Source organism: Salarias fasciatus, chromosome 10, assembly GCF_902148845.1.
Source record: "Salarias fasciatus chromosome 10, fSalaFa1.1, whole genome shotgun sequence".
Taxonomy (NCBI): domain Eukaryota; kingdom Metazoa; phylum Chordata; class Actinopteri; order Blenniiformes; family Blenniidae; genus Salarias; species Salarias fasciatus.
This window is the reverse complement of record NC_043754.1, coordinates 6,172,650-6,199,189: the sequence shown is the minus strand read 5'-3', so window position 1 is coordinate 6,199,189 and position 26,540 is coordinate 6,172,650. Positions and strand designations below refer to the sequence as shown.

At 47.7% G+C, this 26,540-nt stretch overlaps 2 protein-coding genes across 7 annotated transcripts in view; both read right to left on the bottom strand.

Annotated features, from left to right (window-relative positions):
- Window positions 1–1,078: 1,078 nt before the first annotated feature.
- On the bottom strand, window positions 1,079–6,974 carry ca4a (carbonic anhydrase IV a). Its single transcript, XM_030100768.1, has 8 exons — window positions 6,690–6,974; window positions 3,248–3,292; window positions 2,842–3,006; window positions 2,612–2,757; window positions 2,194–2,286; window positions 2,050–2,116; window positions 1,799–1,962; window positions 1,079–1,258 (listed from the first exon to the last, which is right to left on the bottom strand). Exons 1-8 carry the CDS (start codon window positions 6,820–6,822, stop codon window positions 1,079–1,081), a joined length of 993 nt encoding a protein of 330 aa, XP_029956628.1. The 5' UTR covers window positions 6,823–6,974.
- Window positions 6,975–9,224: 2,250 nt separating this feature from the next.
- mtmr4 (myotubularin related protein 4) overlaps window positions 9,225–26,540 on the bottom strand; it is a 37,241-nt gene continuing 19,925 nt past the window's right edge. For 3 of the 6 annotated variants that reach the window (XM_030100657.1, XM_030100658.1, XM_030100656.1), the window contains exons 4-20: window positions 22,915–23,031; window positions 21,819–21,848; window positions 21,179–21,261; window positions 20,030–20,196; window positions 19,722–19,818; window positions 17,784–17,897; window positions 17,512–17,702; window positions 16,621–16,749; window positions 15,415–15,526; window positions 14,774–14,969; window positions 14,404–14,589; window positions 14,141–14,311; window positions 13,887–14,041; window positions 12,430–13,774; window positions 12,220–12,330; window positions 12,050–12,138; window positions 10,770–10,947 (exon numbers count right to left, since the gene is read on the bottom strand). In XM_030100657.1, the coding sequence (XP_029956517.1) occupies window positions 10,770–10,947; window positions 12,050–12,138; window positions 12,220–12,330; window positions 12,430–13,774; window positions 13,887–14,041; window positions 14,141–14,311; window positions 14,404–14,589; window positions 14,774–14,969; window positions 15,415–15,526; window positions 16,621–16,749; window positions 17,512–17,702; window positions 17,784–17,897; window positions 19,722–19,818; window positions 20,030–20,196; window positions 21,179–21,261; window positions 21,819–21,848; window positions 22,915–23,031 (3,471 nt within the window). Of the gene's footprint in view, window positions 10,948–12,049; window positions 12,139–12,219; window positions 12,331–12,429; window positions 13,775–13,886; window positions 14,042–14,140; window positions 14,312–14,403; window positions 14,590–14,773; window positions 14,970–15,414; window positions 15,527–16,620; window positions 16,750–17,511; window positions 17,703–17,783; window positions 17,898–19,721; window positions 19,819–20,029; window positions 20,197–21,178; window positions 21,262–21,818; window positions 21,849–22,914; window positions 23,032–26,540 lie in introns of all 6 variants that reach the window. The other 3 variants (XM_030100659.1, XM_030100655.1, XM_030100654.1) reach the window with 2 other exon arrangements.

Genomic DNA, 26,540 nt, shown 5'->3' with positions numbered 1-26,540 from the left:
CTGTGTGTGTGTGTGTGTGTGTGTGTGTATGTGTGTGTATGCTGCTTTGCTGCGCGCGCAGCTCATTCTTAACATCTGGAAACATCAAGACATGCGTATTCATGCAGTTCAGATATGAGAAGCGCGGAGATGATGGAGCCGGTCGGTGCTGCTTTGTGTTTGCCCTTCCTCCGTTTGTGACCCTCCGCCAGCATCTCCACACCTCTGCCTCAGGTGTTCGCTTCCTCTCAGAGAGCAGCTCTGCTCTCAGTTTGTGCATCACGGAGTTGATTCTGGGGCTTAAATGTAAAGAAAGCTGAATCTTTACACCTCCTCCCTCTTGACCTCTTGCTGACTGTGTGTCTGTGCTTCTGTGCTCCTGGACTTTGAAATTAAAAAAAAAAAAAAAAAAAAAAAGTCAAACTGCTGACTCTTTTGACCGCTGGCTTGAAATGGAGCTTGTTTTTATGACTCAGTGATGCTATTTATAGCTCCATGCAGTTCACATGCCCCATTAAGAACAACACATCACGTGCCAGGTCAGGGGGGGGACGCTGGCACTCCGGGGGCGGGGGGGGAATAAACCGTCGGCAACTCACTCTGACATTAGCAGACTAAATTTACCTGACATTGGACAAGGTGGATGAGGTCTGAGATTTACGAGGATGTGTGATGAGTATTTTGTGTGTGTGTGTGTGTGTGTGTGTGTGTGTGTGTGTGTGTGTGTGTGTGTGTGTGTGTGTCGTATTCTGGAATGACGCTGGGAAAAATCTTGGCGTGACGAAGGGAATCTGGTGCCGACTTCGGCCGCCACCCTGTGTGCTTGGAAACCTGCGTCTATGGCACATTCATAACGCTGAAATGAGACCTACTGCTTCACTACACATGCACGAACGAAGCCGATCGAACCCTTACAGCTCCGCTCATAAGGCGTCCCTCGAACGCCTTCGTCATCTGCGTCATAAGGGAGGAACACCGGGTGAGTCGTGCTCGCACTACGACGTGGTCCCGGCCGCGTTGGTGGAGACGGTACGAACCGGGGGGGGGGCTCGGCTGAGGCCGGACACGGATGTCGCAGTGCGGCGCGGGACGCCTCGCTCTAGTTGGGCCGGGACAGTCCCAGCGCGGCGGCCGTGGCGGCCAGGAGGAGGGCGGAGCTGGCCAGGACCGCCGCGCCGCCCGAGCGGAACACCTGTCGGCCGTTGAGGGGCTGCACCGGCCGGAAGTTCTCCGTCATCGGCTTCCCGTCGCCGAACTGGAGCTCAGAAAAGGCCTGCAGCTGAAAGAAGAGGACAGAGAAGTTTGAAAGTTTGAAAGTATCGGCAAATCCAGTGTTTTTTTTTTTTATGATGCAACTGAGCCTCGGCCTCAACCCACATGGAGGTCAAGGGTCATGCTCAGGGAACATCTGGACAATAAGTGTCAAACATAAGGCCCATGGGCCAAAACCAGCCTGCAAGACACACCAATCTGGCCAAACCACCAAGTAAATCCAATCAACGGTGATTCAAACCACTGAATCATCCCTCCATCCGTTTTTCACACAGCTTTACAGCAGCTGGCTGTGAAGAGGACTCAATGGGCAGCGAAAAAGTGAGCCTCAAATGCTTGTTTATAGTCTGCACTCGCAGAAAAAAGACCCCATGCACACACTGGAAGGACTTTAAAGCTTTGTCCAGAGAAGCCCAGGCCCAAAACCCGGACTCCAGCTGGGAATATCCTCACTGTGAGGTGAGAGAGCGAACCACTGCCCCTGCTATACAGTCATGTAAACAAATAAAACGGGAGAATATTATTAGGGGTTTTCTGACACACTGACCTGTTCCAGGCTCAGGGGAATGGGGTTCTCGAACACTGTCCACACCACAGACTCTGCGCAGCCCGGCGTGGTCAGAGAGCCTTTGTAACGGTAGTAAGAGGTCATGTTCTGCTCGGACGGGATCAGCTGAGCCAGGGATATGGGCTGAAGGGAGGTGTTTCCTTCTGAAACCACCAACATCACAAAAACAGAAAAGGTCAGCGGCGAGCCGATGAACGATTTCTCAGGCTGTGCCGAACTCCGATACGTACTTGTAGCCTTGACTTTGCGTAGAGCGTTAATGATGTAGTCATATTTTCTGTTTGCACTGTTGGATTTCTAGAGAAGAAGAAATAAATCACGGTTTATATCTGCAACTGCGGTCTGAAGCAACGTTGCAGGTGTTGACGGGTTACCTCATAGAAAAATCCAAGAACGGCGACTCCTTCTCGGTCCCTCAGCGCCGTGGGCAGATCTTCGTAATGGCTCTTCATGTGAACGATGTGCAGCTGTCGGGGGGAAATCAGGGCTGAGAGTCAGACATTACATCGAGCTGTGTGTGTGGAAACTGATTAGACAAGCAAGCAGCAGGGGAGTGTTTGTCTCTTTTGTGGTTCAAGTTGTAACTTATTCCAAAAGTCTAAACAGCCTCATCCAACCCGGCACGGCGGCTGATTAATGCTGATAATACCTGACGGCTGGTCACAAATGCAGAGCGAGAGAGAGAGAGAGAGAGAGAGAGAGAGAGAGAGAGAGAGAGAGAGAGAGAGAGAGAGAGAGAGAGAGAGAGAGGGGGAACATGCAAACAGCTCTGAGCTGAGAGAGTTGACTCACCTCCATGGGATATCGCTCCCCGTCGACGGTGTGCTCGGATCCCGGCCCTCCGTCTTTGCCCCAGTGCAGGTGGAACTGCACCGCCTTGTAGGTGACGGGCAGACCTCCGCCCGAGATGGTGGAGTTCTGAGGAACCTGGACCACGACTGCAGTGGACACATCAGACACGGAGAGCTCAGAACGCAGCCTGGGAGCCGGGGCGGCTGCCTGACGCCCGGCGAGAGGCTCACCCGAGTGTCCGTTGTTTTCGATGGTGCCGCTGAAGGTCTGCTGGTAGTTCTTGAACTGTAACGGAGTCAGACGCTCATCTTTCAGCGTCTTTCTGGTCACGATGTTGATGGGCGACTGGAATTCTCCCGCGCAGACTTGGTCGGCAAGGTTCCATTTTTCTGGCACTAAAACAAGAGGAGTGTGAGGATTAAGTGAGTTGGACTCATTAAAATCGATGATCCTCATGTTTCTCGGTGAGCAGCCGGAATGCATGAAGTACTGACACACTACCAAATGCAACAGAGAATGCAGTTCTATCTCTCTGGATGTCTGGAGTGGAGGTTTGTCAATAACTCTGAAGTGAGAACACTGGAGCAGCCCTTCGGATGGTGTAAAATATTCACATTTCATCTGACTTTAACTCACCGTTGCACTGATGGTTGCAGGTGAACTGGGAATGATAGCACCAGTCTGAAAGACACAGAAGAGTTGGACTGATGTGCTGCCTGCACACACACACACACACACACACTCAACGTAAAACGTTCAGGACACAAACCTTTGATACCAGAGACACTTGAGAGGTCTTGTGAGAGCAGAATCGGATGTTTAGACTTTCCATTGACGCTGGTTGGTGTCTAACAAGGCCTTATGTGAATATATATTTATACATTTACAAACTTGTTCATTTTGTTAGTCATCTATTTCAATCCCATTAAAATAAACAGTCGATTGTTACACAAAACTGCCCAAAAAACACAGGAAATTGTCTTCCTATTCACAAAAAGTTTGAGCTTTATCTTTCGTGCTGTCTGAATAAACACGGATCCGATCTTCAGCGTCGGTACGGTCCCGTTCTCACATGTTTGTCCGCGGGTTTATTAATATTTCACAATTGGTTTGCATGTTTCCAGCCTTTACTCGGAGACAAATATCTGCAGCTATCTAACAAATCAAATATTTATGAAAAACACACATGCCATTGAAAAACTGTGGGGAGGGTGTCCTGCTCTGTTATCACAACTGCATGAGGACGTCTCCCTATGTTTGTGAAGGAAGTCAACGCTTGGCTTTCTGTGTCATGTTGGTAACGCTTTTCCTCCTGCTCCTGCATGATAATGGAGACGGAAAATAAACAGAGAGCGGGGCGAACATTTGGAGAGGCTCAGATGTTGATCTGTGGTGCCATCACTCTCCGGATTAAAGACTTCTGTCCTACTAGACGTCTTTCTCATCGCCTCCGACTCCTGCTGCAGAGGAGAGGAACTCAGAAACTTCTAATTACTCTCCACGGTTCGAGCCTGAGCGCATTAAAGGATTATGATTCATTTGAAACCTTGACTCACTTTCGCCTTCAAAGCCTGACAGCTCAAGTGAGAACCACGAATGGGGATATTTTCAGCTTCACAGCTGGGCAGATGTCAGTCAGGACCTCTCTGAACGTGACACCAACTCATAAGAACGAAACCTTTTTGTGACTTATTATGAGCGGTACTTTAACAACATGCACTTAAAGGAGAAAACGAGGCTCGTTGTCAAATGTTCAGTTATATTTAGTTATGAAAATGGTGCATAGTGAAAACATGTGAGTCCTTCTGGAGTAAATCTGAAGACTTGTTCTGTAGCCTGGGACTAGGAGCAGATCTGAAACCAACACATATTACTGCATTCACAAATATGTGCACAGTTCAGAGCCCAGCACCAAGGATGTCATGGAGGTTTAATATAACAGAGCGCACAGCATGTGGGACTGGCACAGCTGGAAAGGAAGCTGCGTTCTGTACATTCTACAGCGGTGGAGTTGAAAAGTCCAAAAATACAAGAGCTAAACATGCATGATTCCCAGAACTGTCATCCAACTCACATTTACTTCAGCACACTTCTACTTTATTATCATATTTGTGCTTGCACTATTCTTTTCAGATGTGTGTGCTTTTTAAATCATTACTCTGGCAGTTTTAATGTCATTTTTTCCTTTTAGTTTTCCTTTATCTCTGTCAGCAGTAAATTTCTCCACTGTGACATAAAGGTATAACTTATCTTATCAAATCTTAATTATCTGACCTTATTTTAATTTAATTCCATTTCAGATGCATTTGAACTTTCCAAAGTGTGTCTTTCTGCATTTGTGAATTTGTATGAAAAATATATTAAGCTCTATATAATGTGCTGATCTTGGTTCAGTTAGAGTCTACAGGAATGCTAGAAGTGTATCTGTTATTCTGGGCCCGAGAGGAGCCAATCACAGCTCTGTCCGCAGAACTCTCCGCCAATCAGCGCTCGCCTTTGATCTTTCGCGTGACAATGCGCGTGAGTTTCTACAGATCTGAGAGCGGACCGAGGAAGCTGTCAGTGGGGCAAACAAAAGGCGGAGGGGGGGGGGGGGGGGGGGGGGGGGACAAATACGTCCCATCAGCAGGCACGTCGGCCGCGTCTGAGGGCGCGCGGAGGGGGACGGAGCTTTTCATGCCATTGTGTTGCGCGCGCCGCGACATGAACGGAGCGCAGCGCACTGCTGCGTTTCACCGACAGAGAAGAAAAGAAAAGACAAGACGAGAAGAAGGAAGTTTGCGAGTGGAGCGGCAGGTTGGGAGTAAGATTGGACCGTGCGGGTTTCCCGTCCTCAACGCACGCGCGCTCTCCTGGGACCAAATGAAGCCGGAGCCCCGTGCGCGCTCCCGGGGGGGTCTCTGCAGTGAAATCATCTCTGAAACTTTGGGAACTGGAAGGAAAGCCTGTAGATACTTAGCATTGAATTATTCATCTAAAAATAACTGGTGGGTGTTAAAGATCTGCCTCCTCGATGCGACAGTGGCAAAAAGGAGCGTCACAGAAATACTTGAAAATGAACATATGGGCTGCGATCAAACCAGTGAATCCATAAACCACCTCCTGCTCTGCACATTTTAATGAGCAGATGTCTCTTTAGCAACCTAATTGGACACTTTGAGTCGTCAAAAGCATAAAACGGGAGCGCTCGGCCGTTTCCTTCCACTTGTAACAGAAGCAAACCGCCTGCTGACTGAAAACCCTGATCGTCTCGCTCAATAGTCGCATCTCATTCACTCCACTCGAGTCCTGCACGGCGCCAAACCCCGGGGCTTCATCTGCTCATTTATCGCCTCTCATCCATCCAGCATGTGGATTTGGAGACGGATAGAGAGCAGCGCGCGCGTGACGCGCCTCCCTGCTGCAACGAGGACGCAAACGCCTGTGATTGGCTGGTCTCGGCGCGCATCCGAGCAGGTGCACCGGAGGGAGGGCGGGAGGGAGGGCGCAGGGGGTCCGGACCGCAGAGGCTCCGGGGGAATCTCGGCTCTGCCCGCTCTCTCTCAGCTGATGCGGGATCGCGGTGTCTTCTCACGCCCTTGAGCGGGGAGCGCGCGCGAGCCCGGCGGACACATTTTCCAGGTGCCTCCCGTGCGTGACGGAGCGGGCAGGTGGAGGGGGAGGAGGAGGAGGAGGAGGGGGAGGCAGGGGGCTTCTCTGTCTGCAGATCGTTTTTCATTTCTGTTTATTTAAAAACATTTAAGTCCTCTTAGATGTGACGAATTAAAGCTCATGTCAACTTTATAACTGAATAACGAGACGGAGGCTGGAGAATGATTCAAAGATTAGCCTCTGCAGAAGCAGCTCTTTCATTACAGATTTCGTTGATTTCGTTTCATATTTATTTTTCAGGTGAAAATAAGACAAAGTAAATTCACCAATTTTAGTTAAAAACAGGCTGAAATTTTGCGTTTCTATGGATCAATACCCAATGTCTTCAAACCAACAGACACTTCTCCTTTTTATTGGACATTTTCTCTAAATCTAAACATGATGTGGATAAATCCGATTGAAGTGCTGCACATGGAGGCAGACTTACCTCCGGATCCTGAGCAGGTTGTCCAGAAGGATGCCAGGAGAACGGGCAGGATGAGCCGCTGCATGTCGGTGCGTTCCGGGCTGGAGCGAGAGAAAGCCACACAATGCCTTGTTTTTTTCCAATGTGATCGCATTCTCGCGGGGGGTCTTATACTTATCTATCACCATACTCCAACGGGAAAGAAAGTGTGGCCCCTCCCCCTTCGGGCATCGCCTCTTAATAAAGCTGTGCGCGTGTGATGAGAGCTCGGATGAGAAGCGGCCTGTCGGTGCGCTCCTGACGCGCCGGAGCCGCGCGCGGAGCGGCGCAGTCATTAGTGTCATGGCTGCTGATTGAATCAGATCCGAGCTGTGAAGGTGGGAGGAAATCAGATGGAGGTGTGAGACCGCTCCACAGGTAGCTGCACGGGCTGCAGATTTACAGATTTAGAACCAGAGGACAAAGATTTTCCTCTGATCTTTTACGCATGTTGGGTTAGAAATATTCAAATTTATTCCAAATTACTTACGCAGGTACTGAATCGTTTCTCTCTCTCTTCCCAAAGTGTGTGGAGCACAATCTGGGGTTCAGGAGGATGCATTTGCCAGATTTTCCTCTAATTGTTTAGAAGAAAAAAGGATGAAAATAAATAGATTCAGTGAAAAAGTATCACTTATTCCAATAAACCACAAATTTTTATTAGTATAAACAAAATAGAACACCACAGATTACGGGTTTAAAGACTGTAATTAGCACAAAAACGGTAGAACAAGATCTATAGGTTAAAAAAAAATCAGGCATTCAACCATAAATCAGTATTTGGCAAAGACAAAACATGCAGGAGATTTGGATCATTAAATGATAAAAAATTATTCAAGTAAAAACACTCACCATGTACAAAGCCCTCCTCTGAGACGGTGATTAAAATATCCTACCATTGATGTATGATTAGGTAGTTTTGCTTCGTGCATTTAAACAGTGTGAACTGCTCATTTATAGCCCAGAGCAGTTCATTTATATTAATGCATCATAAATGAATCAATATGCCTCAATCTGAAAGGAACCCATAGATATATTAGGGGAAATGCTGCAATGTGAATAATAATACTGTGAAAATATCACTGCTGATGTACTTTCCACGACTGCTTTTTCACTTTTTCACTGGAAAGTTTGAGCTGTCACCTTCATTTTCATTCACCCAGTAGAAAAAAAAAAAAAAAAAAAAAAAAAAAAAAAAAAAAAAAAACCCTTCATTCTGAATTATTGATCAAGCTGAGTGAGTACAATGAAACACAATGGAAGAAATCCCACCTAAAAAACATGAATTAGTGGCTCCTCTTGAAACATTTCACCAGTGACCTGCCCGGGATCGGAGCTTGTTTTCTAAACCTGTGCGCACGTGGAGACGTTCATGACACATAAAATCATCCAATGAATGAATTCACCTTCATCTCCTGAATGAAGTTCACGTGTATAGCTGCTCCTAGTAAATTAACAACACTTTCTCCCCACTAACGACGGGCGTTAATATGCATTTAGTGGAGAAATGAAGAAATCCATGAGAGTGAAATAAAGACTGTATGATCTGACTGGCTGAACATGCTGATCATGTCAAAAGCTCCTCTTTGTGATTTTCCCCATCTGGTGGACAAATGTAGGAAAAACACTCCTGGAAAATACAAAGTCATGTCTTTTTAAATAAAATAAATATCTTGAATTTTACATTGCAGTATCGTTCTTCATATTCTTCAGCACTTTTTAAAAGCAATCATTCTTCAGGAGGACAAAAAGTGATACAAAGTGAGAGCTTTAATCACCAGCTGCTTATCAGAGCAGCTGATACCTGTGCAGACTTTAAATGATGTTACTCATCACATGATTTACAGTTTTCCTCCATCGGCTTGAATCTGATGTGTTTATATCACAGTATGTTGTATTATGATGCATGGAAGTTACTTTGAGTGTGAATTAAAATAGTTCCTTGGCAGTATGAGTGAAATGTGTGAAGTTTATCTTATTATAAAATCCTTTTTCTTTTTCAGTTTTATATACAATATTCATTCTGTTAAGTAAATGATAAAACTGGCACATGAACCATTATCAATGAAGGACATGGGCTCAGACAGAGAGGTAGATGAGGATATTTCAATGTTTCTCTGCCTTAATGACAAAACAGACCCTGATTTGCAGTGCCACATAATCAAGGAAAAAATCATTTTGAGGGCACTGATCATTTGAGAGACAACTTCAGTTTTGACAGCAAAGTGAACCGTTTTAGGAAATACATGATCTTCGGCAGGTGCATGAGGGAATCATGCTGAGACGTGGATCTTTGTGGCTCACTCTCATCTCGGACTGAACATAATGCAGATATTTGAGATAATGCATCAACCAGAACGCGACTCAGTAAAGTAATGCTCCGTCACTGCTGTCAGGAGGCGCATCGAGGTGAAATGTTGGTGTTTGGCTCCTCCTGGCGGTGAAACTTTGTTTTGACCAGCAGTGGAGGTCAAAGAGACACAGTGATGCAGTAAGAAAAAACCCAAAGCAAACCAAGACTCTTGATATAATCTTTATTTAACCCATGGGATTTAAGTTTTACAGTGCATTTCTTTACAACAATTATTCATTTAGTGCCAATTTTTAGCCACCACTACAGATCAGATAACTAATATGTTACATATCTGAGCTCCTCTTTAAAGGATTTTTGTCTTCATAACCACCGTGCAAACATATCCCAATTATTAAGAACGGGTAACCACAGAGATTAACTAATTCAGTGATATCCCATCGTATAGTGACGTGGTTAGCCTCGTTAGCCAACTCCACCATCTTTAGTTGCCTCAGTGTTATTAAGCAGCTAACTACCTGTACCATTAGTAAATACAGAGGAGGCCAATTAGAAACCTGCTGCCATCGGTAAGAAACAAAAAGGCTTTAAAAATAGACGAAATAAAATATGGCACTATTGTCTCAAGGAACGACCAGTAGACACAAACACATTTTATAAAGAGGGGGGGCTGTGGCCAAACTCCCCGAACAGAACGACTCCAGACACCTGGTTCAGTCTCTTCCCGTCAGCGGCGTGTCCTGCCGGCTCGCCACACGAAGACGAGTCATCAGTCAGATGGACGTCAAGTTTAATGCGGACACTAATTCAATCACAGGAACCCTCGGTACGCGCCCCCCCTACCCCCACCCCCCCTCGGTCTTCCAGCAACTTCAAACTCGCACCAGACGTGACTTTCCAGAAACCTGCCGTCTCCCAGCCTCGCTCCGTCTGCTTCCTCTTGACACAGCGAGCACACATCGCACAAAACAAACAAGGCGGCGTTGCATCAGCCCGCCGGCGCCCGGGGGCCCCCCCTGCAGAGGGCCTCCCGCTGCCACGAGGCCGCGCCGCGGAAGAGAAGCACTGATAAAAGACAGAACCACAGACCGGGCATATACACAAGTTTGAGAGCACATTGCAGCAATGAACACATACGAGCCACCAAATGTACATGAACAGAAACGCCGTCCAGTTACCCATCAACTGTTACATTCAGGCTCCGAGAAAACATGATGCAATGACAAAGTAAACAGCAGATTTCTCCCTTTTGCTCAAGTTTGGTCTCAGATTCCCTCAAACACACAACAGCTAGTAGTGCACAAAATAAGAATACAAAATTAGACTTTTAAATACTGTAGCAGCAATTCTTTTCTTTTTAAAGTGGAAAGCCTCCAGTTGAACAGGTACAGGCTTCGGAGTCCCCGACACGTGGAAGGGTGAGTGATTGTCCTCTGTAGTGCTGTCGGGAGGGTGCGGGTGTGGCGGCGGGTTGGACATGTGTCTCGGGCGGGACGGAGCCGTACGGAGGCGGCGGCGGCGGCGGCGGGGACGCTGCGGCCCTCCAAGCCTTGAAAAATGTCTGGAGTTGGAGGGAGTCGCTCCCTCTCCCACCGGCCGACCTGCCTTCCTCTCACCTCCCCTCCAAAACGTAACAATTCCTCCTCACCCCCCTCCCCTCTCTCGCTCTCTGCAGGGAAAACCAACAGCAGGTCGGGGGTCACAGCGGCTCGGACGGAGCCGAGGCGGGCCGACGCTACGGGGCGCTTCTCTCAACTGGAGGCTGTGGCGATGGCCTTCTTCAGCTGCTGGCTGCGGATCTCGCGGGTGCGCGACTCCAGCAGCAGGTCGTGGCAGGTGACGCACACCAGCACGGGGTCGTACAGCTGCTGGTCCGGGATGGGCAGCTTCAGATGGCAGCAGTCTTTACAGAACACGTTTCCACAATTCCTGGGAGCAGAAAACAGAAATATTCAGAAGATTCATTGGAGATCGGCGACTCCTGACACACGCCGAGCACGGCTGGACCTTCAACACAGTTATTATTAAATAATTTAAAAGAATTCAATTTACACTGTGAATCCTGCTATGGATGATTCGTTAAGTTATGCAACTCATTTTTTGTTTCAGCTTCTTGCTGGAAACAAATACAATGAACTGCTAATTAATTAGTCATCGAAAATGTTTTCACAGAGTTGAACCTCTGGGCCATGATAGTAATTTGTTGCATTAGCAGCATTAATGCTTTGTCTCAGATTAAAACTGCGACTCTGGGTTTGTTTCCTTATTCTGGCTTGTTGTATCAGAATGAATGAACTTTTGAAAAAGTCTGCAATTTTGAAAGCATTAACCACCCGCCTCTACAGTGCTAATCTTCTCAACACACTGCAAGTCTCCAGGTCTCAGCCTGGTTCTGCTGGTTCCTTCCTTTCCTCCTCTGTAAATCAAAATGTCTCAGGGACTCAGACAGACAGAAAATGGCCAACAGCTCAAAACGGCTGCAGTTTCAGCAGAACTGTATTTATCCGAGTTATAAAGTCAGGTGATGTTCAGGGAGTTTCACGGGTTGAGAAGTGGAGAAGAAGCTTTTGCAGAATTTCACTGTTTAATTGCATTAATTCACCCACATATCCAGATGTTCAACTACAAACCCAGAGGTGCAGTTTAGAGTTTTGCTTTTTTTTTTTTTTTTTTAAGTTGAAGATGAATGTTATTCCGAGTGGAGTATATAAATAATTCTTTGTTGTCTTTAATTCTGAGAGCAAAGCTTGTTTTATGGCCTAGAAAAAAAAAGGAAAATGTGCCATTTAGCTGCAGGCTGCTGCGTTGGCCGTTTCACAAACCAACAAAAGAGACGGCGTTTTAAAGGAAACAGTAAATCCATCACGTTTGGGAAACTTTTAAATAAGCATCACAACACAAGAAAATATAGCATTTTTGGTATTTCACTGTATCTTGCACGAGAAGGTTTGAACTTTAAATTTAAAGAATATTTTGACAGTTTTGTTTGGAACGGTGTTCGTCCACAGGAAAGCAGAGCGTAGCGGCTCACCTGCAGTGGTGGCGTCTCTTGGCGATCCAGAACTCGCAGTCACAGTTGAAGCAGTGCGAGGCCATGTGGTCGGGCACCCATCTGGTCACCTGCTCACAGACATCACAGTCAAACAGGGGAAGAGGACAGACGGGACGTTTTCCAGCGTGCGGACGCTCGGAGATGCCGACCTCGGTGTCCTTGCGCTCCACTCGGTCCCAGCTGCCCTCGGACAGACGGTCCTCGCTGTGGGTGGACACGGAGTCTTCCTCGTTGCTGTTGTCCGACTCCCGCAGACACGTCTGCATGAAGGCGGAGAGGAGTTGAGGGAAAACTTAGAGCAGTGATTCAGACTCAAACGAGACGACCCGACGGCGCCGTTTACTGAGGGAGACACTCACGATGTCATCCTCGTAGTCGATGTCGGGCTCGGAGGGCGGCGTGCCGTACTGCTTGCTCTCCAGCCTCATCTGCAGCTGGCGCACCTGCTGCCGCAGCACCTCCACCTCCTGCTTGTAGCCCGCCTCGATCTGCCGCAGCCTCTGCTGCACGGCGTCCAGGGGCACCGGCAGGCCGTCGTCGTCGAGGTAGGCGGGGGCCTGGGGCGGGGGAGGGGAGCTGGAGGCAGAGGGCGAGGAGAACGACGCCAGCGAGTGACCGTTGAGGGCGGCGGCGGCGGGCCCGTACAGGCCGAGGTAGCCCGTGCTCCTGGCGCCCGACAGCCAGGCGGGCTGCACGGGGCTGCTGGGGCAACACAGCGCCTCCCGGCGACAACACTGAGACACGCTGGCGGCCGCGACGCCCTGCGTGCGGAGGAGCTTACCGGCGAGCCGCCGACTCTGGTAGACGCCGGGCTGCTGAGGCCGGCCGCCGGCGGACTGCACCAGACCCTGGACGCTCTCCCAGTGGGAGCTCAGCAGCGCCAGGTCGGAGAAATGGCTCTGCGAGATCAAGTGGCGAGCGGCGAGCTGGCTGCAGTCGCGCTCCCTCCCTCTCGACACGTCTGTCCTTGCCTCCTCTTTCTCCTTCTGGGCTTCGGCCTTCTCTTCGTCGCTTGAAGGATCCTGGTGAAGGTCTGCGCCGGGCGGGTTTGGAGGAAGCTCGGCCTCGTCGGTGAGCGTCTCGGTGGAGTCCTCCAGCGGAGGGGTGAGCTGCTTCAGCGCCAGCAGGCTCACGTGTTCGGGACGGCCGCTTTCTGGACCGTCGACGCAATCGTTCAGCAGCGAGGAGGGCGAGTCGGCCGGCGGCCGGCCGCTCTTGCAGGGGAGAGGTAAACATGGCTCCGATTTATGAGAAGGTGACGTGGTGCTTTCTGCGGTCCGACAGGGACTCTCGGCCTCGGCGGGAGGCGGCGGGAGCGCGGGGCTCGTGGTCTGAGGCAAGGCTTGCTGGAGGACCGGAGTGGAAAAGGCAGTGTGAGCAGCTGTGGCGTCCTGACAGAGAGGGATGGGGGGGAGGGGCGGGGAGGGCAGCGGCTGCGTGGTGAGACAGGGCTCCTCCAGTGTGTCTTCACTCGTCTCTGCGGGCGGCAGGTCCTCCGAGGTCTCGGCCGGACTCTGACGTAAGGCCGGCAGGAACTCGTCACAGACGTCTGCCGAGGCCTCTTCCGCGGCAGGCGAGGGTTCCAGTGCAGGGCGACCGTCCTGGCAGTGCTTATTGAGGTTGGGGTCGCTGGACGTGCGTGTCAGAGGCGCCCCGTTCTCAAAAGCCGACAGTAAGTTGTCCATGGAGCGAGTCTTAGGAAGCCTGGGAAATCAAGAAGCGCAAGAAAATGTAAAAAAATAAAAATCTCTGTACCTGTAAAAACAGATAAGAAGCTGAAGTGGTTTGAAGAGTTTAGGGGATCAAACCGTGGTACCTGTCCAGGGAGCGGGGGGTGAGCTCGTCGCCGGTGATGGACGGGGGATGGTAGAGCTCCACCGAGTCGTCCACGGCGGTGCAGGGGGAGGAGGTGGGTAGGTAGACGGCCGTCCACAGCTGGAGCGCTCTGGTGTGGCAGACCGGGTGCAGCACCTTCAAACGGAGGACAGAGAGGTCAACGCCGTCCTCGTTAAACAAACCACTTCAGAGAAGGACAACTGAATCCCCGCTGCAGTGATCAGAGGTCAGTACCATGTCATGGCTGGGGATGTAGAGGAAGTTCTGGAAGTTCTTGTTTCCAGAGCGAAGCAGCGACCACACCGAGCAGGTTCGCTTGTAGATGTTCCTCGCCTCCCTCTCCCGAGCGTTGTTACACAGAAACGTCCCGTAGAGACAGGAATACGTGTGCTGCACCAGCTTGACCTGGACGTGGCGAGAAAACGCATCAAGTCAGGCTTTTTAACCAAAGACGTCACACCTCTCTCATGGTCAGAGTGAATTCGTAAAGCTCTGACCAGGAAGGACTCGTTGAACTCGAACAGGCAGGGGAACTGCTTGAGCAGCTGGTGGACGCAGTCCAGCCACTGCAGGAAGACGGGACACTGCTCGCTCACGTCGTCGGCGTTCTCCTGGTGCCCGCAGCGGTCCCCGAACTTATGGCCGAAGTCCAGCCACTCGGTCTCAACGAGCACCTGGAAACCCTGCAGATCACAGGAGTCCAGGAGAAAAGCTTCATGAGACCAGAAACCACAAGTTACAAGAAGAAGAAGGAACAAGTTTTGAAAACACACATTTTTAGAATTGAACAAATGATTTTCCCTGCACTCCTTAGAAAACGTAGGCAGGAATAAGTCAATGATAGAGATTTTAAGTGTGCAGGCCCACCTCTAAAGTTCTGTAGTAAGGGTCCAGCATAATTTTGGCCAGGGCTACAATCTGGGGTGTGCGATCCCAGCCGTCCGAGCAGTGTACCAGGACGGGACGGCCTTCCCTCTCCACCGCCGAACACACCAGCGCAGCAGACTTCATCATGACGGACAGGTGCTGGAGCCAGCGGGTGCTCTCGAGGGCTGAGAGCCAGCTGGAGAGACGAGAAGCGGGTAGATTAGAAAACTACTGGATGATATTATGGAAGCAACGGCTTGGATAACACAGAGTTAACCGACCTATATATGTCTAGACGCCTCTCTGCGTCATCACACCCCTCAATCAATGCACCAGCTGTAGATAACATCACTGTCAATGAACTAACCTCTGTACTCCGCATGCACACACCCACAACCGTCGCAGAGGTGAAACACAAAGAGCCGACACGTAAACAGAGGAACAAAGGGAAGCCCGTCACACACACGTATGCACTGTGGACAGACAGCGGGTCAGCCCGGCGGGAGAGGGGCCGGACTGAGAGGTGTTCCCGTCACCGGGCGGTGTTGCTTTACAGGGAGGTGAAAAGAGAGACGGGGGAGGGAGGGGGAGGGAGGGGGGTCCGAGGAGCTCAGAGGGAAAGGTCAAACGGATCAACTTACTTTCCGGGATCCGGGATCTGGCTGCAGACTGTTCTGAGGGCCTGGAAGCTGTTTCGGATGGCGTGGATGTTGGCCATTCCCATGAACATTACCTCACACTTGGGGTAGTACTCTAAACAAAGAGACGTCTCCGATTAGGGTCAGCACACACTGGACGACACAGGAGCATCATGCAACACTGAACATTTGTCTTTCTGCAACAGTGCAACTCCAATTTTATAACAAAAACAGAAAACTGCCAGTATATTTTACATCCAGCATATTATTTGTCAATATTATCTTGAAAGAATGAAATTAAGACTTAAAAGTTAAGTGTCTTTCAGAAAAATTCAAATAAGCATAGAGAATCAGTATTTTTAGAGCATGATGTGCCGTCACCACCACACCAAGCGAATCAATAACATTTTATTCCCACAGTTAACAGCAGTGAAACCCTTTCTGTGGCCTGGCTCACGCTCCCTACAATGCTGCTGGCAGAATCGACTCAAACCGGAGGCTCATTTCTGCGTAATCACTGGAGAGCAGAATCACCGACTGAACTCTGAAGTTCTTCTGAAAGAAAAGCGGATTTCCTAATCGTGCGAGTTACTTCCTTCGGCTGGAGGAAGCTTCACAGCATGAACTCGGTCTGTAACCCTCTGTGACCTGCAGTAGTTATAAAGAGCAGCAACAGCTTCAGACTGCGGCAATAAAACAGGCTGTCAACAAGCGGATCGTGCAATGTTTTTAGCGCGGCATCGAGGTCAGTGGACACGCCACATGACCCGAGGACGCTTCTTGATATATTTAGTTGGACCTGCACCGTGTGGCACTCTGGTCAACCAGATCTGCTCCTCATCGGTTTGATCCTCCAAATTAAATCACATCCCTCGTTTTACAGTCAATGTTAGAAAATTCAGTTAATTTAAAATCATCTTATTGAAACAACAACGACTTTTACCCACAGCTATCCGATACTGATATGGTGCACCTTAACACTTGGAATGCAGCGGCTAGTAATGTAAAAAAGCCAAAAATTTAATAAATAGTAAGAGATTCTTTACAACTGAAACAGGGAAAGTGCTGCACATTGCAGCCCCTCAGACAATCAGTATGATGACTGCACCATCCACTCTTCCTGTTTTGATAGCAATGAGCTGACGTAAGGCGGTTAAAAACACTCTGCGCCGAAGGTTGAGCCCTCCGTGAATGCCGGAGGACACTCACCTTCACATTCACAGCCTCCGCCCTTGGCTCGGTTGGCCACTGCAGCGGTGTACGAGCGAGCGTCGAGGATCAGCAGCTTCTGGGGCACAGCGTTGTCGTCGCAGCCGGAGGCGCCCGTCAGAGAGGAGTCTGCAGACACGAGGATGGCCAGAAGATGCATTTATGTTATGAGAGAACGCAGATTTTTCAATGGATGAGAGGAAGGAAAAAAAAAAGATCAGGGTTAATAGAAACGAAAGGAACTGTAACCCACTAAAAAAATCAATATCTGCTCTGATGACACTGCTGTGGTGTTACTACTGGTAACAATCCCAAGCGGAGAGGCCTGCTCTCAGCAGCTCCAGCTGAGAAAGACAAGTAATTACTCAGAGACAAACTGAACCACTTCCCTGAGCGTTGAGGCGGCGTCGTGCTGCCACTCACTGCCTCGGCCTCTTGTTGTGCACGGACTACTTGTGTCTGTGATCGTGTTCATTGAGTGGATAGCTTTCCGACGGCCTGGTCAGGAGCATCTCTGAACGCTACCAAAAGTGAAGAACTGAAACCAAAATCGAGTCTGAAAAATATGTAAATGTGTTTTTTCTGTGTGAATTGCCCTGACAGCTGTCCTACTTTAAGAGTGAAGCTGAGTATTACGCAACACTGATGGATAATTCATGCGCTTCCTATAAAAACAGGAGCGGTTATAGAATGACAGACTGCATCAGATGCATATTGTCATTAAGTGTGCCATGTTTGAGGATGCGGACAGTGTTTGCGTGCGTTTTCCCTTCTCTTAGCTGTGATGGTGGTTTGCAGTAAGGTAGACCAGAGTTACTACCTTAGGAGTGTTGCACCATTACGTCTGCAAAGCTTCACATTTATTCTCACAAAGCTGAATAATAGCTTTACCAAAATCACTGTCTGACGAGTCGTGCGCGTCCCCACGCTGCCGTCCGGCCGGCGGGCCCTTGGCCCCGGTGTCCATCTGACAGGCCCTCGCGATGGACGTTACGAGATACTCGTCATCCGTGTTCCTCCAGCCCCACCAGCTGATCTCCGGCTGGCTGCAACGGGCGATCACTGCACCGTTCCTCTGGTGTCTGCAGGTCGAGGGTAAGCAGTCGATGAACAGAGGAACAGAGTGTGTGTGTGTAACGCTGACCGTGTATCGCTGAGGTTACCTGTAGACGACCACGGGGATCCTCTTCCAGGACCTGAAGGAGGCCACGCTCTCCAGCTCCTTGTCTGTGATCCATATTGGAACCAGGAGCTTCTGAGGGTAGCTGGAGCACAACCTATTGGAGGAAAAGGAGGTCGAAATCTTTAAAAAAAAGACGAAAAGCCGTTTGTCACACTGCCTCATCTTTCATTCTGAAAACGGCAGCGCTGCGAGCTTCTGCATACACGCACTGTGCAGAATGTTCTAGATTCCAGGGTCAGCGCAGCATCGATCACGCTCAGCTCCTGACAGAGAACAAATCGAGGCGCTGCCGCCCAACTCCATCTGTCTCTGGTCCCCTCTTTAATTCGTATTGGTGACTGTCTGAGGAGGGAGGGAGAGGTGGCTGTGTGTGTGTGTGTGTGTGAGGGGGAAAGTGAAACAGTGTGCTGAGTCATGGGCCTCAGCAGGCTGCAGCTTGTTTAATTAGCCGGTCGTCCTGTGTGTCTGTCTCCCTCAGCAGGATGCGCTCTCCCTGGCCCTTCCAGGCAGACTGACCTTTTATTTGCCCGGACAGGAAAAGACGCAATGATCTGAAGGTAAACATATTCACACGTTCATGGAGTGTATTGTCTCTGCTTGAGTGACTGCTGCAGGGTTATTCACACGACGGTGTTTCGGAGTAGACTTTGGAGCAATGTTGACCTGAGAGATCAGACAAGGAGGAACAAGAACACGCAGTTCCAGGTTTCTCCATTCTGAATGTAACAAAAAAACATGAAATAAAGCAGTGGATTGCAGTATTACTGTAATCACTGTTTAACTTTCTAGTCAATATTTCGTTACATTTATCAGACTTGCGCAACTTTGCCAAAATGTAAGTCAAATCCAGTGTTGGCTTCCTTGTTTACAGAGCACACACACTGACGCAATGACATTTGCATTTGGAATATTTACTTACGCTCCTAACATACACTTTATTACATAAATTCTTATTACGTGCCGAATCAAAGACGTGGATTCAGACACATTAAATCTCAAAATCATGTCAGTGTGTTGAGATTTGACCGAGACATCTTAGAGTCTGGAGTTCAATTCAGTCTGGAGTCTGTTTCAAAAGCAGGAAGAGTGAAAACTCTGCTTATGAAGCATAAAATGGGCAAAGAGAAATTAATTTTCCATTTAAGAAAGAGCTTCAGTACGGACTGTTTTCACAGTAACTGAGCCAAACGCAGTAAAACGAGATGGTTTACTGGCAGGTTTTCTAGAACAAACCTAGAGTGGACATGAACTGACCGACCTCGGCATTTCCTCTTTTTGCTCTACAGATATGAAGTGAGAGCAGCAGACTGATCCCATAAACTTAAACCTATAAAAGAATATAAACCTGATTTTATACCACTTTTTCTTTTTAACCTTTACATGCATGTTTCACACCAGAAGGTCAAACAAAAGGCCTGTGAACCAAAAACAGCCTGCAAAAGGCTCCAATCCGGTCGGGCAATCCAGAAAACCACTTTACATGATCATTTCTATTACATCTCTTCTACTGAATGGAATACAGTTTCCATCTTCACTCAAGAAGACATAAACCTGAAACTTCAGCCGAATCTCCCAAAAAGTGACTGTAATCCAACAAAGTATCAAAGGTGCTGTTTCCCAGCAGAGCTTTGACATACAGCACTGAGAGGTGCCAAAACACACACGAGCTGTTCCTCACACAATCTGCTGGGTGACATCGTGGTGACAGTGTGTTTCTGGTCCGGCCTGATTGGAGTAATCTTCTCTGCCGCGGCTCTCGGACGTCTCCGTGAACCTCTGCCACTCAACACTCACTTTCTAACTCGCCACGGTGGCCCTCACAGACAGAGGAATCCATACGATCGGTGCTGCACGCAGCATGCACAGCTGTCGGGACCGAGGAGCTGGGGCTATTTACGGTGAAGGATCTGAGGCGTACTTGTAGTTGCAGTTGATGTCGGACACTCTCCAGACGTTCTGAGTGTCAAAGCCCATCCTCTTCACCTCCATTTCCATCCTTTGGCGCACGTGATCACCTGCAGAAACACATCGAGAGCAGATATGAAAACTCAAACCCTCAAATGAAGAAGAATTTGAAGGACATTTTTCTTTACAAATATTCAGTCCACAATAAGAAAATTTGACTGTAAGCTTCCAGGATCCAAAAAATGAGAAATGTGTTTTCCAGGAATTTATATAAAGTCCTTAAATGAGAACACTTCAAAGTTGTTATATTCGTGCGCATACCTGGACGACAGAGATGCACGTGCTGGTCTTCGTCGTCGGCGCTGCCGCCCAGACACCACGCATGATAGGCCAGGGCGAAGAGGTCCTCCAGCCGGGACGGGTGAGCGATGGCCCGGTTCAGACGCTTCACCCACTCCTGGCACTGCTTGAAGGTGGAGAAGTGGCATCTGGGGAGCAACCAATGAGAAGAGGGATGCAACAATCAAACCTCCTCACAACTTTGTGCAGTGGAAACTTAGATTAAAAAAAAAAAAAAATCATCTGTTTGGGGATTTTCCAGCATTTAAACGGGGGCAATAATTTGGCTGCCTAATGATGAGGAACCAAGACGTTACTGACACAGCTGCCACTGAGGATCTGAATGGTGCACTGGGTTTGAACCTTCCAGATGTTACAGACGAGTCTTAATTAAAACAAGCGGCGACTTCAATTCCTTGGAAACCCCCATTACTGCCACCTTTATATTGTTGTTTATGAATCACATAAGAAAACACAGAATTAAATGTGACTGAAAACATTCTGAGACTAAAATGAATAATATGAACATGTTTATTTTAACTGGTGGGAAAAAAAACTAACATCTTCATTTCAAAGGAAGTAAGATGTAAGGAAAATTCTATTAATTTGAAATTCAGCCCAAATTTTGCATAAATAGCATAAGTGTATACGATTTGATATGCTGAATGTGTTGTCATGAGATGGATTCGAGACATGTACATACATGTACCTGTCTGTAAACCATAAAGTTGGAATAATAAACTGCTACTTTACAGGAAAATATTAAAATGGTATCTCACAACTCTGGACTTTATTCCCAAAGCTCTGGAAAACAATTCAATTACAAATGAATAAACTTAAGACCCAGTCCCGATAACTGCTGACGTTATCATATAAATTATTAACAAATATGTCAACATCATTTTAATAGCGCAATAAGAGTTATAAAAACTCAACTTGGCTCTGAAATATTGAATTATGGTGAAGGAAGATATGATAAAGGTGTTATGTTCCAGTGAGATAGAATCAGTTTCACTTCAGTTATTAATTCATGTGAGAGTCTGAGCACAGAGCTGCATTCACTGTGATTAAACAGCAGCATCACACACCCTGCTCTGTGTGCATGTGCGTGTGTGTGTGAGTGATTCTCACCTGACAATTTTAGAGTCTTTGCAGATAATGTGCAGTTGAAACATATCTCTGCTCTCCACGCTCTCGATTAGCCGGAGAGGCACCTGTAGGGGGAGACAGAGGGCGCAGGCAGTCAGCCCAGTGTCCCACAGTCGGAGCTCACAGTACATCTGCAGGGACGTCACCACCCTCTGGCCTAGTCCACGCCGACCGCCGCCAGGCTGGACACATGAAGCCCAGCTTCAGGATGCCTCTTTGGTATGCCCAGCTTTGTCTTTTTACCCAACAACAGCTTGTTGTCTGTTCTGACACTTTTCGCAGACACACTGTACAGAAACTAACATTTCAATGAAGTTGCTGTAAAAACTGACAAAACTGACCTCCACCCTGATGGAGAAACTCACAAAATAGCATCTTATTTTTAAATAGCAAATTATAAACCTAAAGCCATGGCAGCAAATACTGCAAACTCACAGTTTGCAGTCTCAAGGTCAGACTTGCACCATCATTTTGTGGCGTGCTTTTTATAGAAAACGTCCCATCCAGCTGCATGTAAATTACAATCTGTCCACAGTGCGTTATGATCTTGAGTGAAGATGATCTGGGTGAATGAGCTGTCTAGACTGTGGCAGAGGGTGGCATTTCATCATATGGTACTCACAGATATCTCATTGTCCACACCTGGGTAGGTCTAAAACACAGTGACACCATGGAGCACATACAGAGAGAGGAGGGAGGGAGGGAGGGAGGGAGGGAGGACACAAGACAGGAGGAAATGGAAAAATAAATATTAACCAAAAAGAAATTCAGGACACATAGGGAAATGAAGAGTTAAAAAGGAAAAGAAAAAGACCTAAAGAGGGTGCAAGATGAAAAGGTACAACTAGCGGCTCATGCTGAGTGCTACTTACAGCACATGACCGAGCTGGAAATCATGGAGAGAAAAGACAAACATGGACACGAGCAAAGGGCAACAAAACAGCTCAGAAGTAGGTAGGTGAGTTGTGAAGGGAGGTGTGGGTGAGAGGTGATGGCCCGTTGCCAATCAGTTCATCTGAGCTACCGGGGTCAAGGCAGGAGCCTGCGCGGCAGGAAGTCAGCCGCTCCTCTCGTTTCACAGCGCCCAAGCCAACCAAGGTGAGGAGGTGTTTTCAACAGTGTGGCGATCAGCCACTCACTGCCTCCTTCTTCTCAAAACCTCATCGTTTCCAGAAGCCAGAATCCTTCTGGAAAAGATGACAGGGATTTGGGAAGAAGGAGGAATTTCACTGCCAGTGGATGCAAACAATTGGCCCGTTTGTATTTGAGTAGAGCTTGACGTCAGCAGGAGCGTGATGGCGGACACCGGTGCCAGTGGGGGGCGGAACTCAGAAGCCTGGATGTCACATTAAACCTCCCCCATGTAAGGATCAGAGGGCCCGCCGCTCCTGTGGTGCAATCCGAGTACAAACATTCGTCTGCCAGCTCTATACTAGGATACAACAAAAACTGCTTTCCCTGCACCGCGCGCAAAATATTTGCTGGTTTATTTGTCTTGTTGGCACAGTAATGTCTTTATAAATTTTATATGGGCAAAGGAAAAAAAAAAAACCAGCAGTGCCCAAACTGAACACTCCGTCCTGCTCCTGCCATTGGCCCCTGCAGTGGCGTGGCTCAGCAGCAGCGGCGACGGTGATCGGGCACATACTCGCACCATTTGGGTTTAGGTGAAAATATTAAGTTGTTTTGCTTTTTGAGTGTCCAGGCTGTGCACTCACATTGATTACCGAGTCCTTGAATTTGATGTGGAGCCTGTAGTTTGAAATGGCAATGATGTCTTCATCGGCATGGCCAAGATATTCCACCCCTTCCCCCTGAAGAACTGGGAAAGGAACCTGCAGGAAACAAAACAACAACATTCATCTCTGTTCAGAACACAGCAGGTCCCACTTTATGTCCAATGAAATGTTAATTCTGTTGATTGAAGAAGATAAATGGCAAAGAAATGTCAGACCTTGATGAAATTTCAACACAACATTCATTCATTTTCTCACTTTCACAAAACCAGGACTCAAACCTGGAACTTCTCGCTATAAGCCAGGAGAGCTTACCACTGCAGCACCGTGCAGAAAGCCATTATATCACACAAGGCTTATTTAAAACATACAAACTATTGAAAAGCAGGTTCATTTGAGGCAACACTGTGGACCACATACACATGAGCAGTGTGTTTCTGTCTATTCCAAGTGATACTACAGGAAGAGAAAAGAGGCGCATAAGAAACTGTGCATGTGTAGCTGTCCAATTAGCACATAGAAGCTGTACAGAAGGACCTTTGTGAGCGCTGAGTGCATGTTGGTGAGCCTGAATGAACAGACACACAAGAGGCCGAGCTGACCGAGACACAGACGGAGACAGAGAGAGTCTGTCCAGTGCCGATGTACAGCACGAGATACCAACCTGTCCGTCAACGCTCTGTTTTACACATTTGATTGCAGCCACATCCTGGCTCCAACAATAGCGTCAAATTAAGTGAACTGCTCCTAACAGAGGTTCAAATATTCCGTTCTGGTCTCAGGGTGAGTTGTGCCCTGTACCCTTACATTTGTAAAAATTTCAAAGAAAACTTTTTTTTTTTCCTTTTTAATTTGGTTTGGCAGTTTGAAGGGCCAGATTGGAGCCTCTTGCGGACAAGCCTTACATTTGACAACCCCGGACTAGCAGCCTTATCATTGACTTTCTAAATGATTCAATTGGTGTGAAAATTCAATGGAACTGATGCAGTAAAACGTGAAGCTCTTTTATAAATGACACACTGAATTGTAACATTGTGCTCCGCACACGATATATAAAATGTTCTTTTCCGACCATGAAAAGGTAAAATATGTGGTAGGAAGGACAATTTACTTGACACTCACATGACTTCTTCACAGTTCAAACTGCTTTTGACTAATGGCAGTCAGAGGAGACCACAAACTGAGGCCATGGTTGCTGGTAGTGAGGACAACAGAGTTGCTTAGAGACAACGTTACCTCATTCAGCATTAGCATGCACTGCTGAGTCACGCAGAGGAGAACCCGCGAGCGCATGCTAAAAGAGATATGCAGCGGGGCAGATGGGGGATTACGGCAGATGACAGAAAATCAGGCTTACTTGAAACATTGGCCCACGCTGGTAAAAGTGCAGCCTCATTTCAGAGGACACGCATGCTAGAAGCGGCTCACAAGTTAACCTACAATCAGAGTTTTTACCTCTCAGATTGAGAGATAAAACCTACAATTCATCCAAACTTGTTTGGTAGGTTTTCCGTCAGTGGGTCAGATCGCTGATGAGTGAAGTTCGGAGCCGAATAGATCAGCATTAAGTCCACTGACACATTACTGCACCTGCTGTTGCTACTCCGACTTAAAGTGTGTGTGTGTGAGCGCTGACAGTTAGCATGATGAAGGGAAAGAGTACAGCTTAACCTGGGAAATGGAGCACGTAGTACTCTGCTGTCACACAACGACAGAGCCAAATATAGGCAGCAGCCCTCTTTGCAATGTGCACTGGGACTTTGGAAAAAAGAAAAAAAACAAGAGGAATATGCAAACCTTCACAAGATGAAATTCAGACTTTACAGTGACGGAAATACAAATAAAAGTTAGCAGCCATGAAGCTGAAACATAAATTCAATGAGCGAAAATAAGAAATCTGTAGATACAGTTTAAAAAAGGATTAGCTCTAGATGTAACCAATTAGCATAAATTGCAGCCCTAATAGCGACTGAAAAGGCTGAAAAGAGCGCGTGCTGCTACCGAGTGTGTGTGTTGTGTGCTTATCTGCTGTAGAGGAGCGCTCACACATCCTGCTGACAGTGCCGTAGTTAACATGCCATACAGACTGGGAGCTGCAATAAAACAAGCTGTGCTCCAAAAGTAGGTGCATGAGTCACTGAGCAGCCAGCAAGTGCAGCAGAAGATACTGTGTCACGTTTCCTCTATGAAGCCCTCAGCAGCAGAAATATAAAAGACAGAGGGGGAGAGGGGGAGGGGGAGGGTGTGTGTGAGCAGAAAGACCCGTGAATAACACTCTCTGACTTGCAAGTCGTGACTTCCGGTTTAAGCAGCCTGCTAGTGAGGAAGTGCACGTGTTCAAAATGCACACACACTCTCACACACACGCGAGTGGATGTAGCAGGGTATTAAATATGGTGGCTTCGGGAATGCCTGTAATTTGGCTGCAGGAAAAGCAGTGATAAGAGACATCAGCTGTCAGCGAGCGCATCATGGGAGTGTGTTTGCACGAAAAGAAAAGGAAAGAGACGACGTGTGACTGCATGTGTGAATAGAGGGGGCGGAAAAGCAAAGTTTAAGTCTGCAGAGTGAAAGCAAACACAAAACCTCCTGACATCTCACATTTACATACTGTGTATAAACCCTAGCCAGATAGGTTGTCTCAGTTTTTGCACCTCGCGTTTCAAGGATTTGTGCAATTCTACCCGAGAAAAATCTCATCAAGTATAAACCTTTCACAAACAAAAAGAGAGGGTTTGTACTCCATTCGAAGCAAGTGGAAACATGCTTCAGCTGCTAAAGACAACAGATAGATGCCCACCCCATACAGGGTGAGTCCCTCCTCCTTCCACCTTTCCTCTGTCCAGTCCTCCAGACACATAATGCTCGGCTCCATTAACCACCAGACAGCCAGAGAACACACACTCGGCCTCACAGAGGGTGCACTGCAACTTGCCAGATTTGTTACTGGCATCTTCACCACAGAACAGAGTTACAAATCCTCTGCACTGAACTGACCTAAATGCTTTTAAGCCTCTCATTTTTCCCCCTTCTCTACAGTTATTACAGTTTGTTTAAGTGGAATAAAATGGTTTACTCGGTTCCCATAGGAGTCTAAAAGAGAAAAACTGAACTGAAATTCCAGTTATAGAACACATTTTCACCGAAACAAGAATAAACAGGGATTAACATCCATTTGGTCCAAGCATATGGTCAGTATTATCAGTGTTCGGTTGAAGATCACATAAAGTGTGAGTATTAACTTTGTGGAAAAGTTACCAGTTGGGCCGCAGTTGGTCCCACCTTGGCGAGCCCCATCACACGCTGCACTGTTACAAAAAGCATTAAAGGAAACTCAGAACACACTGTATGTGAAAGTCACTTTACTTTAATAAAGCTTTTAGGTTTACTCGCAGTGTTAGGTGGACTGGTGCTGCATCAACTTGCAGTTTCAAACTTTCATTCACCAGTTTTTCCACCACTAAAATATGTTTTCAGCTCTGATTGTGTCCATGAATGAACCATATTCTTCGTAACTCTATTGGTTTCTTTTTGACAGATTCATATCTCTCTTCAACCTGACAAGTGAACATTTAATCATCCATCTGATGATCTCACTGCATTTTGTG